We start from the raw sequence: 12,981 nt of genomic DNA, 5'->3' as shown, positions 1-12,981 counted from the left end.
GGCCCTGAGGGAGCAATAGGAGAGAAGGGGGAGCGAGGCCCGAAAGGAGACAGAGTGAGTGTGTTTGGTCACGTCCTCCTCAGCTCATCATCAGTACATCATGCATTTGTCAAAATAAGAGCCAGATTTTGTGCACTATGCTTTTTTATATCAGTCAGCAATGACTGGTAACAGATTGGCTGGTTGGTTGTCACTGTTAAATCTCCTACATTCTATAGTTCCTTCAAGAAGCTTCATTAATGAGTACACTGTTCATGCCTTTTAAAATCATTGGTTCGCTCACATCCTCTTCAGGCCAGCAGCTTTCTCTAATGAAGTAGTTTATGTTTTAATTCATTCACAATGCCTTTATTTTGTTGTCTGTCTGTCATTGTCTGTGTTTGCCCTAAGGGACTCCCAGGGGTTGGTGTGCAGGGACCTGCTGGAACTAAAGGAGACCAAGGAGATCGAGTGAGTGTGACATATCATGTGCTGTGATGCAGAGATCGAACTGAAGCCAAATTTTATATTCCAGACGAAGTGTGTCTTTTGACAAAAAAGTATTGTTGTTAACAGATGTCACGGCACTGTAGCCTTTCGTAGTTCTGCACCTGCAACAAATTGTCAAATAGAAAGTCCCTTAGTTTCTATAACAACTTGTACATTAGCTTTATCTCTCACCGCAACACGAGAGTAAACACAGATGCAAACCATAACCCCGGTGACAATAGAATGTAGAACTCCAGTAGAACATAAATTGACATCCAATCAGAGGTTTCAGATATTTTGATGTTCAACATCCTATCAGACAATTTTTTTTCTTGTATGTCATGTCAAAAGACACTTATCACCTGGAGGATATATGTAAATATGTAAAGAAAACAGTCCACAGTAATGCAGAGAGGTCATATAACTCTCTGAGAAGTGTATTTTCAATGATGATGGGCAGAGTTAGTTATGAGGGACAAGATCAGGTGCCTCAGTATCTGTTTACATTAGTCCATTTATTTTGGGGCTGTAGCAGCCATAGTGTTCCAGTTTGTGTGACAAAAAGCTGTTGAGCACATACAGTATGGAGTGTATAAGACTGGATTCTCATATTCTTTACTTTAATAGGGCCCACCTGGTCTAGGGGGAAGACCTGGAGCAAAGGTAAGTCAAGTCCCTGGATCTATTCCCAACCCCAGTATGTACAGAGATACCCCTGTATCTCTATCAGAGCATGTGTGCTGACATTTATAAAACAATAATAAGTGCATCTCCTTCCATATGATACTTGGTTATTTACGCTGATTTATGACAGACTGGATCTGTGATAAGGATGTTGTCTCATTGTAAAAAAAAGAGGGAATGTCTGCACACCGGAGTCTAGCTCCCAAATGTTTTAATTAACAACGTTTTGGCCCATCTGGGTCTTCTTCAGGCAAATGGCCATTACTTTGTCCTGCACCTGGCCTAAAGAAAGGTGGGATGTGCATTGTTCATGCAACCACTGTACCAAACATCGATGTTGTCTCATTGGCCAGGGTGACCGTGGTGAACCAGGGGAGGTTGGGGAGGCTGGCAGGAACGGGCCCCCAGGACCAGCAGGCGCACGGGGGAAAGAGGTACAGTAGGAGAGGATGGAGGAGCTCCTCAGACTCATTCATAAAAGTGGGTATGCTGTTCTGTGCGTGTGTATGTGCACATGTGTGTATACGTGAGTGTGCAAATGAGCATAGTCAGACTTATCTCTCATATCTATCTATGGTTTCAACATCATTTAACAAATGTTAAGTTATAAAGTGTTACTGATTTTCCTCCTGAATTCCTGAATTTCATTTTTATTCAGTGCCTCTATTACAGTGTTTCTCAAACTTTTTCAGACCAAGGACCACTTAACCAATAAAAAAGAAAATCACGGACCACCTACATGTAGCTAAAAAAAAACAGTAGACCTACTTCAACAGTATATTGCACAATAGGCCTACTCACTGAACCACCTTGCTTATTGTTTTTGCACCGTGCTTATTGTGTCAGAGGATTCATATGATTTAAACTGGCGTAGCTTACATAGGCAGTGTTGCAGAACTGTTTGGATTTACATACAAGTTGGTTCAATATTGCAAACAATTCATCTATATTATATTTTACCAGGTTTGCTCACGGACCACTTGAGATAGCTTGCGGACCACCACACTTGAGAAACACTGCTCTATTACTTAATTCTTTATTGTGTTATTTTGAGTTCAAGCATTTTCCCTACTTTTATAGGGAGAGAAAGGAGACAAGGGAGATGAAGGAACTGCAGTAAGTTTTTTGCCTTTGTCTGCTGTCCGAGCATTTATGTGCGGCTCTCTATATATAAATATATCTTCTATTATTTAATCACGTATGTTTATGATTGACACTAATGTGATATTGGTCACTGCATTTGTTTGTTCTGATGTCACCACACACATTTTTGATGCTGTCGTTCTTTATCGTTTTCTCCGTGGTATCCAGGGCGAGCCAGGGGTGCCAGGAAAGACGGGGGATCGTGGCGTGCGGGTGAGTGGGAGATTAGCACAGTCTGACCTAAATAAACACACATGCCGACATCACCATCTCGGGTCTGAAGTTTTAGCGCTTTTGTCTGCCAGGGTTTACAAGGTCCGCAAGGACAAGTGGGGGAGAAAGGAGACGTGGGCGATCCAGGAGAGCATGGACGTATTGTAAGATACACACACGCATACTCTCATAAACACACAGACACACACACACACACACACACACACACACACACACTCACTTCCACATACTCTCTTGCTCCCTCTGTGTGAATTTCTATATTTCTCAATGCTTGTGTTTGTATCTTCCCATGTGTGTAATTCATCAGGCTGCTTGTGTGTTTCGGTGTGTGTGTGTGTGTGTGTGTGTGTGTGTGTATGTGTGTGTGTGTGTGTGTGTGTGTGTGTGTGTGTGTGTGTGTGTGTGTGTGTATGTGTTTCTCCAGGGTAGTCCTGGGCCTGCTGGACCCCGAGGGTTTAAGGGAGAGCAGGTAAGAGTTCCGCTAGACTCTTCTGCCACTCTTCCCCAACCTCCATCTCTCTCTCCATTTCTCTCTCTCTCATTTTCTCCTCCATCTCTCCCTTCATCTCTCTCATTTTCTCCTCCATCTCTCTGTCTCTCATATTCTCCTCATTCTCTCCCTCCATTTCTCTCTCATTTTCTCCTCCATTTCTCTTCATCTTTCTCTCTTTGTCTGCTCAGTCATTGACAAGGATGCAAATGTACACATACTCTTGCATGTTGATTAAGTGAATAGTGTTTGAGAGCAACAGCGTTTCTTTGCCTACGAGACATGCCATAACTCTGCAGTCAACAAATTCAACAAATCAACTTTGAAGCCTGTTACATCTCATAGCCTGAATACTGTACTCAAAAAGTCACAACTGACTAACCACCGAACCTATTGAGAGCCACAGAATGTGGGCTTAAAGCAGCCCAATACAGTTCTATTGCCTTAAAATAATGACTTCAAACTCAAGGTACACTGACAAATAATATGAAGAATGAAGTCTCTGACATTGTCAGTGCATGTCCAGAATGTTTGATATTGCTTCAGGTGGTACATGGGGCAACTTTTTGAGCAGGGCAACCACATAACTGGTACCATGTGTTCTAATTGGATAATCCTGTTAAAATTTGCCAAATGATGATTGAAGTTCTCAAGAAAAATGTGTTGCCCAGTATCAAAGGGAACGTGCCAGAACAACAATACTGAGGAACACTGCCCAGCAACATTGCTCAGAAAGGTGCCTTGTGTATCATTAGCTTTGGAGGACACATACACATCACAGTCAAAGTTGTTCCAAAGTTCTACTAAAACAGGCAAACTTACATTATAAGTGTGGGCGAGCAAGTAACCATGTGATTGAGTGAGTGGGTTGATGTGAGAGAGGGAGTATTGTGTGTGTCAAGGGTGTACAGTAGGCTTGCATATGGACCATAGGATCATGTACAGTACATACCAATATTTTGGGATGACAAAATTATCTTTACCAATATTTTAGCCAACTCATTCATATTATTTTTATTGTGAAGTTGTATTCATTGGAAAGTGTCCTCATAGTCCTTATAAAGTGTACATCTCCAGGATAACCAGCTTATGTCCCTACCAAAGCTGAGACCAAACCTGCTTTGCGCCCCTGGTGTGTGAGCAACCTACATGTTACTCATCTTGCACTGGATCATCTTCCTAAATATCAATATTCACAATAAGTCTGGGCAAATGACTAACATCACCAAAAGTTTTTTAATATAAAATACTCACCTATATTGAGTATTTTGATGCAGAGTATGCAGCCAGTGGTGGTTTTGAGTACTGCTTCACTCATTTTTGGTTCTTTTTTTCCAGGGAGCTCAAGGCCCCCCTGGCCCACCAGGATCCGCGGTAGGTTTAGTCATGACCTCTGTTAGTCTCAACAGAGTGGAACGACAAAACACTTGTAACAATGGCAGATGTTTGAAATGTTTACTTGGGATGCAGGCCTACAAAAGGAAACATCAGAAGCTAAACATCATTATGTTACAATAAAGCTGATTACACATACAGTATGCACAACAAAGACGCACTGTGACATTGCAGTGGATAGACTCAAATCCATTTATCAGGGTTTCAGTGGGGTCATAAAAAGTCTTAAATTTAACTCGATGTACTGCAGAGCGGTACAAAATATGACCGCCGCCCAGTCCAGCACATTTTTTCCACAAAAATAAATCACGCTGAAAGGCCTATATGATTCTAACTGTCTCACTAAATTGCATTATCCACACTCAATTCTCACTGGTATTTGCTAGACAACAAGTACCAAAACATGATTAGTTCATAGATTTCACATGTAAAATTCATTTTATACAACCCCACCCCCATCTTGCCTGTTCATAATTCTGAGAAATTCTTGAATTGTGTGCATGTGTGCGTGCACACGTTTATGTTTATGTGTGTGTGTGTGTGTGTGTGTGTGTGTGTGTGTGTGTGTGTGTGTGTGTGTGTGTGTGTGTGTGTGTGTTTGTCTGCGTATGTGTGTTTGTGCATGTGCATGCATGAGTACATATGTCTACTGTGTGAGTATGTGTCGTACGTATGATTACTGTGAATGTATGTGTGTGCGTGTGTATCTGTTTATGCACATGTGTGCACATGGAATGGGTTAACATGACCCCTGGAGGAAAAAATTGGTCATCCTAGGCCCTACGGTTCTCAAGATATTCACAGAAAACTGTGTCTATCCCTACCCTCCTTTCGGGGGGTCCAGTCCAGCGGGGGGGCTACAGATCAAAACGAAAAACGATGGTTCCATGCTATCCATGTGGGGTTACATGCCCACCAAGTTTCGTGTACCCCGGTCTTTCAGTGTCCCAGGAATCCTTGACGGAAATTTGGACATGCGAAAAAGAAAAATCTGACTAAACCTATATGACCGCCGCACAGCATATGACCGCCGCTTTGCTGTGCGGCGGTCATAATAATAAGAATTTTAGGCCTTAAAAGGTCATAGAAATGTCTGGATTGTCCATACAAGGTCATAAATTACATTTAGTCACGTCTTAAATTTATATGCTTGTTCATTCATTGATTCTAACCATCGCCTTTTCCCCATGAAAAATGCGCTGGCGGGGGCATTCATTCGCTCTGCTTGTTGTAGTTCTGTCTGAGGAATCTGGGTGTTAGCCAGAACTACGAGGTCCTTGCGGCAGTGCAGCAAACAGACTTGTCTGAAGGATTTAATCGCCAGACTTTTTAACAAAAATCCGCACAAACTCCGTCTTTTTTTTTTTTAAAGGGAATTATTTTTCGTAACTCGTGTAGGTAATACATTTAAAAACATAAAGGCCTTAAAAACATAAAGGCCTTAAAAAGTCTTAAATTTGACTGACTTAACCCTGCAGAAGCCCTGATTTATAGATTATTCATTCATAAGGCTTCATACAGCATTTATCACTGTTAAATTCTCTCTCTCTCTCTCCCTCTCTCTCTCTCTCTCTATCTCACTCTCTCCATCTCTCTCTATCTCATTCTCTCCCAGACTACAAGTGATACTAAGATGAAAGGCGAGAGAGGGGAAAAGGTACGAATAACACAAACAGACTATCAACACACATTCCACATTCATGCTGCACTTACACAGAACACATACTGTACACACTCCATGCACACACGGTGCAAGCACACACAGAGGTATTGCACACAGGTGAGTGATGTTTGTCACTGCTCCTGCAGGGGGATGCGGGAGACCCCGGTGAACACGGGGGCAAAGGTCAGAAAGGCGAGGCAGGTGGACAGGGACCTTCAGGACCAGCGGTGAGGATGTTGCCATGTGTCCTGCTAGAGCTTCATTCATTCATTCATTCATTCATTCATTCATTCATTCATTCATCAAAGTGCCTTTGAATTTGTGTAATGTGCTCTCTTGGGAACTTTATATTTTCTTCATTTTATCGGATATATTTTTTTGATTTTGTGTGTGTGTGTGTGTGTGTGTGTTTATTTGCAGGGAGCTGATGGACTGAGGGGACTTGCAGGACCCAGAGTCAGTACCACCAAGAGCAGGGATTTGCTGCAGTCTTTTTAAGACTTCACATATCATTAAATACTAACTACACTAAACTGCATAGACACTTCAGTGTCAACTTGCCATGGCATTGCCAAAATTCCACTGTCACTTTAACTCAGTTGTAGTCAAGTCAAGTTGTAATATCTGCTTTTGGCTCCTGTAGGCATGGAGATGGTGCCAGGGCACTTCCAACCAGAGTTGGCTTGTCTTCTGGAATGTCTTTGTGATTTTACATGCCCCAGTTGTAGTCGTAAATAGGCCTGCTTAGATTGTTTATTAGGAAATATGTCAATGTGTTTGTGAAGTGTGACAAGATTGCCGGCAGTAGCTGCGCAGCGTGATTTCTTTTGTAGTAATAGACACATAAGGACTATTTACATGCTGGCATACACAGGCTTATACATTTCAAAAGATAGCAAGAAAGTAGATCTTGTTAAGCTGCACAGAATGTTGGCTCTAACACCTCTTTATTCATCACATCCGTCAGCACATCAGTTGCTCAAACACCTTGCAAAATCTAGCACATTTGTACTTGGATTTGGTCATGCATTTCTTGTAGACAGCACTGGGACTGTCATTTTTAGGGGAATTCTGACAGTATGCACTAACTCATCTGTTAACAGCTGTTACACTTCAATCATCTATAAGCTACATCTATAATTATTACACTTCATAACTACATAACATAATGTTCCTTGGTGTTTTAAGCCCCCAACGTTGTCTTCTTCAAGGCAGCGCTGCCTGGAAGGCACTAGAGTTAGGCATGGGTTAACGTTAGGGTTAGAGTTAAGGTTAGGGTTGCCCTTAAGTTGATGGTGGCAGCGCTGCCTGGAAGTCGGAGTTAGGGGCTTAAAACACCAAATAAATCAAGCTAACATAATACCTGTTGTGGCAGCTTGCACTATGACAGATTTTAAGCATGTGGCAGACTATTGCTGCTTTATAGACTATGAAGCCTGTCCGAATAAAATACAGAATACAGAAAATGTCAAAAATGGCAATCGTTGAACAGTGTTATTGACACTGTATTTGTGATGTCTCATGACATGTTTGTGATATGTTAACGTCAATCTTATGACAGTCTTACACAGAGTTCAAATAAAAGTTTTAACACATTTTGGCAGGGAGGTTTATGGCTGTTGTCTCAACACAACATTAGATGTGACTGTGGTTTCACCATTATTTGTTCTGTTGGGGGTATGTCAGACTCAGACTCTCATAGTTTCTGTATTTCTGATTGCGTAAGTAATTTCGATGATTACCCGTTATGGTTGAGTATCTCTGCTTCTATGTTGTTCTTCATGTCTCTTTTTTTAATCCTTCTCATCTCTCATCTTTCATCAGGGTGAAACAGGCCTGAGGGGTAGTCCTGGAGAAAAGGTATTTCATCCATCAACGCGTTTTCGTTCACACTCTTACACAGACACACAATTCAAGTGTGTGTTTGTGTGTGTGTGTGTGTGTGTGTGTGTGTGTGTGTGTGCGCGTGTGTGTGCGTGTGTGTGCGTGCGTGTGCGTGTATGCGTGTGCTGTGCGTGTATGCGTGTGCGTGTATGCGTGTGCGGGTGTGCGTGCACGTGTGTGGGTGGGGGCAGCCGTAGCCTACTGGTTAGGGCTTCGGGCTTGTAACCGGAGGGTTGCCGGTTCAATCCCTGACCAGTAGGAAAAAATGTGGGCGGGGGAAGTGGTTGAGCACTGCTCTTCCATGCCCACATCCACGACTGAAGTGCCCTTCAGTAAGGTACCTAACCCCTCACTGCTCCCTGAGTGTTGCTGTAGCAGGCAGCTCACTGCTCCGTGTGTGCTTCACCTCACTGTGTGTTCACTGTGTGCTCTGTGTGTTCACTAATTGGGATAAATCCAGAGACCAAATGCCTTGTATACGCAAGTATACTTGGCACATAAACCTGATTTACATACTGTACGTACATACATTTACGCGTGTGTATGTGTGTGTGTGTGTGTGTGTGTGTGTTCAGAACCATACTATATAAGACTGCCTGTGGCCAGGCAGGATGCCAAGGTACAGTATACTGGTACAGTGCTATAGAGAGAAGCTGGTTAATAAGGTCTGATAAAGCCCCTGATATTATATCAGTATTTTAACCCACCAAATCTGTTTTATTGATACGGGCTACTTCTTTAACCTGCATATGGACACATGCTACTTATAGATATTCCTGAAATATCACCTGTCTTATTGCTTTTTGTGTATGTGTGTGTGTGTGTGTGTGTGTGTGTGTGTGTGTGTGTGTGTGTGTGTGTGTGTGTGTGTGTGTGTGTGTGTGTGTGCTAGGGAGAGAGAGGAGCTGCTGGACTGGATGGCCGTAATGGGCTGGATGGAAAACCTGGAGCACCTGGAGCAGTTGGACTACGAGTAAGGACACACAAACACACACACACACAGATACATGCATACACACTCACACACACACATGTGCACACTCAGACACATATATACACACATGATCAAGTGCAGATCAGCACTTCAGTGGCAACCTGTTACATCACCCATACTGCACTTTACATTTGAGGATGTATAACCCACATAAGCACACATCAGTATGAATATTTTTGTTATCATTGTTCCTGTATATGTGACCCCTCTGTTTGTGTACTTTTTCTGTTGTCAGGGTGACCCAGGAAAGCAGGGGGATCCTGGCAGAGACGTAAGTGCATAAGCTCAAACTCTGTCACAAAGCTTGATTCACTGAACTCATGCCTGGTATGGAGTCCTCATCTAGTTGAGTACAACAGTATAAGTTCATGTTTGTATGGGGTTGTGTGCATTTCTCTCTTGTCCCACTTTGAGGGTGTGTATGAGTGTGTGTGTGTATTTCTCTCTCTCTCTTAGGGTCTGCCAGGACTTAGGGGGCCGCAAGGACCACTAGGACCAGCTGGGCCTCCTGGAAACGCAGGAGTACCAGTGAGTGACCACACACACACACACACACACACACACACACACACACACAGACACACACACACACACACACACACACACACACACACACACACACACACACACACACGCACACGCATATGCACATGCTGATGTGTCCTTTTCTGTCTCTTAGGGAAAAGCTGGAACAGACGGGAAGCCTGGAGATCCTGGGAAAATGGTGAATTATTAATGACCTCACTAATGACCTAGAATAATCTAATACCTTATCTTTCAGCTACTTACCCTCATGAGAATCTCCACTTTTAACATTGATCTCCTTTCCCTGTTCTTATCTCCTTCACTTCATGTCTTTATCTTCTCTTCTTTCCTTGTTCTCTGGAAAAAACTTGGGTGAAGTATGTCTGAGGTCATTTCTAGCTCTGCTCAATCAAACTTTACTACGACACACTGTGGCTATTTGTACATGTGTAATAACTGTGTAATAATGTTGTGTTTGTAGGGAGAGGATGGTACACCAGGGGAGGATGGAAGAAAGGTAAGACCCCATTAAACAAGAAGTGTGTGTGTGTGTGTGTGTGTGTGTGTGTGTGTGTGTGTGTGTGTGTGTGTGTGTTAACATGACAGAGTGCACAGGAGTGTATGTGTGTGTGTGTGTGTGGGTGTTAACATGAGAGAGTGCACATGAGTGTGTGTGTGTGTGTGTGTGTGTGTGTGTGTGTGTATGTGTGTTAACATGAGAGAGTGCACATAAGTGTATGTGTGTGTGTGTGTGTGTGTGTGTGTGTATGTATGTATGTGTGTGTTAACATGAGAGAGTGCACATAAGTGTATGTGTGTGTGTGTGTGTGTGTGTGTGTGTGTGTGTGTGTGTGTGTGTGTGTATGTGTGTGTTAACATGAGAGAGTGCACATAAGTGTGTGTGTGTGTGTGTGTGTGCGTGTGTGTGCGTGTGTGCGTGGGCAGGTTTAACATTTTGTAATATTTTTTGTTCATCAGGGTGACAAAGGTGAAGCTGGACCTCCAGGAAGAGACGTGAGTTCTTCGGCTCAGTTCGGCCTGTTTAGTGCTTATGTAGTTAGTTGCTGTAGCAACAGAAAACCCATCAGTATTAAATCTATAACTTCCTGAATTCCTAATATCATGACTTCCTCATCCATCCTGACCTTTGATCCTGATCTTTGTTCACTGTTCATTTTCTCTTTTCCCCTTCGCCTCTCAGGGTCGTGACGGTCTGAAGGGGGACAGAGGAATTACTGGTCCCGTCGGTCCAGTTGGCCCTCCAGGTACCCAAGGAGCTCCTGGCCCCATCGGACCCCCTGGGCAGGTGTGTGTTTATGTGTGTATGTGTGTATGTGTGTGTGTTTGTGTGTGTGAGAGAGAGAGAGAGAGAGAAAGAAAGAGAGAGAAAGAAAGAGAGAGAGAGATGATTAATGAATTTGAGATGAATATATTCCACATATGAACTTTAGTCCTCATTCTCCCTCTGTCTCTACATCAACACCATCCATGTTCCTGTCCTGACTTCCTGCTTCCTGTCAGGTGATTTATGTAAAAGGAGCAGAACCAGTGTCCTTCCCCGGGCCACAGGGACCTCCCGGAACCCCAGTGAGTTCTAGAGACATGGTTCTGTTTGGTTTGTGTGTGTGAGGTGCTGACTGACTGACTGGCTGATATGAGAATGTGAATGTTTACTTGGAATCATTTAATGGAGAGATTTGCCAGGTCTCATTATGTTTTAGCATAATATAAATAACACGTATATAAATAAAGTTATACAAAAATGTTATACAAGATGTCACTGACATCTTACTGCTTCAGTTTACAGACCTGTTGTGTACAAGAGAGATAACCTTTAGCAACATGGGCATCTCACACTGTCTAATGACTGTTATACCTTGTCTCAAAATGCATAACCGTGTAATGTTATCTGCCATTGCCATTGAGAACTGACACTTGAATTTTTAAGCATAAATATATGGTTGAGCTTTTAATGACAAATAAGCACTGTTCTTTGGTCATCCACAGGGGGTACCTGGGATACCAGGAGCTGTAGGAGCCAGAGTGAGTATGCATCTTGTCTGTATATCCGTCTGTCCTCCACCTGTCTGTCTGCCCATTTGGATGGCTGTCTGCCCATCTGTCTATCTCTGTGTTATTTTGTCTGTATTGTGATGTGATGCAATTTTTCTGTTTAAAAAACAAGTGGCAAAATTTTTAAAATCTTAAAAAGGGCAAATCCCAAAGTAGAACTTCAAATGAGTGCTGCTCAACCAAAATATGCAAGACAAGAACTGACTTTTATTTTGCTGACTTTTGATTATTTTATTAGACTTCTGTCAATGGCAATTTATCTGGATGGATGCGTATTTATCTTTTGGCAAAATGAAAGCAGAATGAGTGTTTGCTATCTGCCAGTCTGCCAGTGCCAGTCTTGTTGCTGATGGATATTTGATTGCAGGGAGAAAAAGGTGTAGCTGGCACCAAAGGAGAAACGGTGAGTTATGTGTGTGTGTGTTTGTGTGTGTGTGTGTGTGTGTGTGTGTGTGGTGTGTGTGTGTGCATGTGTGTGCGCGGGTGTGTGCGTGTGTGTGTGCGTGTGCGTGTGCGTGTTCGTGTGTGTGTGTGTGTGTGTGTGTGTGCGTGTGTTTGTGCACATATGATATGATGGACATTCTTGATTATGCTAATATAGGGGGACCCTGGAGAAGATGGAGCTCCTGGCAAACCGGGGACGTTAGTGGTGAGGCCTCAAGTGATACCCACACAATCAGTATAGTACCAGTATAGTACCAGTATAGTACCAGTATAGTACCAGTATAGTACCAGTACAGTACCATCGGTGGGTCAGCTAAAAGCTGTCTCATGCCACATGATGACATTAGTTCATGCGTGAGAATTTTGCTCATAGACTGACTTCGCACTTTACCCAGCATTGAAATCAGGGCGGCCAGTCTAAAAACATACCATTCAGATTCACAGCCATTTAAATCTGGGCGCCCAGTCTAAAGACATAACATTCAGATGCACAGCCATTTCAAAACATGTGTATGCCAAATACATTGATTGTGCTATATATGTAAAAACAATGCCTTATTAATGTATTACGTTTTATGTATGTTTTTTGTTTGCTTGTTTTGCAGGATGTCAGGAGGGCTTTTTCAGACATGGGCATTGAGGTACAACACAGCACTGACTGGTGATCTGAAGAACACCATCCTTAGAGAGAGAGTATCTGCATCTTATTCAAAATCTCAACGTTGGTGTCAATAATTTTCTCTCTTCTCTTCTCTTCTCTCTCTCTGTCTCTCTCTCTGTCTGTGTGTCTGTGTTTGTGCCTATAGGTGAACGAACTGAAAGTCTTGATTAGTAAGAAAGACGTGAAGCCCATTTCTGAGAAAGGCCAGAGCGGAGAAAAGGGAGAGACGGGGCAAAGGGGACCACCTGGACTTGATGTGAGTTTGTGTGTGTGTGTGTGTGTGTGTGTGTGTGTGTGTGTGTGTGTGTGTGTGTGTGTGTGTG

At 42.9% G+C, this 12,981-nt stretch overlaps 1 protein-coding gene across 3 annotated transcripts in view; it reads left to right on the top strand.

Annotated features, from left to right (window-relative positions):
• The window catches only part of col7a1 (collagen, type VII, alpha 1), a 77,638-nt gene that overhangs the window by 39,516 nt on the left and 25,141 nt on the right, over positions 1–12,981 (top strand). For all 3 annotated transcript variants that reach the window (XM_042089575.1, XM_042089573.1, XM_042089574.1), the window contains exons 48-73: positions 1–54; positions 391–450; positions 1,096–1,131; positions 1,506–1,586; positions 2,233–2,268; positions 2,464–2,508; positions 2,601–2,672; positions 2,954–2,998; positions 4,358–4,393; positions 6,030–6,071; positions 6,224–6,304; positions 6,498–6,533; positions 7,902–7,937; positions 8,854–8,934; positions 9,191–9,226; positions 9,412–9,483; positions 9,635–9,679; positions 9,962–9,997; positions 10,459–10,494; positions 10,682–10,786; positions 11,002–11,067; positions 11,488–11,523; positions 11,921–11,956; positions 12,155–12,202; positions 12,603–12,638; positions 12,804–12,914. The exon at positions 1–54 is cut by the window's left edge and continues 18 nt beyond it. In XM_042089575.1, the coding sequence (XP_041945509.1) occupies positions 1–54; positions 391–450; positions 1,096–1,131; positions 1,506–1,586; positions 2,233–2,268; positions 2,464–2,508; positions 2,601–2,672; positions 2,954–2,998; positions 4,358–4,393; positions 6,030–6,071; positions 6,224–6,304; positions 6,498–6,533; positions 7,902–7,937; positions 8,854–8,934; positions 9,191–9,226; positions 9,412–9,483; positions 9,635–9,679; positions 9,962–9,997; positions 10,459–10,494; positions 10,682–10,786; positions 11,002–11,067; positions 11,488–11,523; positions 11,921–11,956; positions 12,155–12,202; positions 12,603–12,638; positions 12,804–12,914 (1,404 nt within the window). The remainder of the gene's footprint in view (positions 55–390; positions 451–1,095; positions 1,132–1,505; positions 1,587–2,232; positions 2,269–2,463; positions 2,509–2,600; positions 2,673–2,953; positions 2,999–4,357; positions 4,394–6,029; positions 6,072–6,223; positions 6,305–6,497; positions 6,534–7,901; positions 7,938–8,853; positions 8,935–9,190; positions 9,227–9,411; positions 9,484–9,634; positions 9,680–9,961; positions 9,998–10,458; positions 10,495–10,681; positions 10,787–11,001; positions 11,068–11,487; positions 11,524–11,920; positions 11,957–12,154; positions 12,203–12,602; positions 12,639–12,803; positions 12,915–12,981) is intronic.

Source organism: Alosa sapidissima, chromosome 4 (genome assembly GCF_018492685.1).
Source record: "Alosa sapidissima isolate fAloSap1 chromosome 4, fAloSap1.pri, whole genome shotgun sequence".
Lineage (NCBI taxonomy): Eukaryota > Metazoa > Chordata > Actinopteri > Clupeiformes > Clupeidae > Alosa > Alosa sapidissima.
Note: the sequence above shows the minus strand (reverse complement) of the source record. Positions and strands in the feature narration are given on the sequence as shown.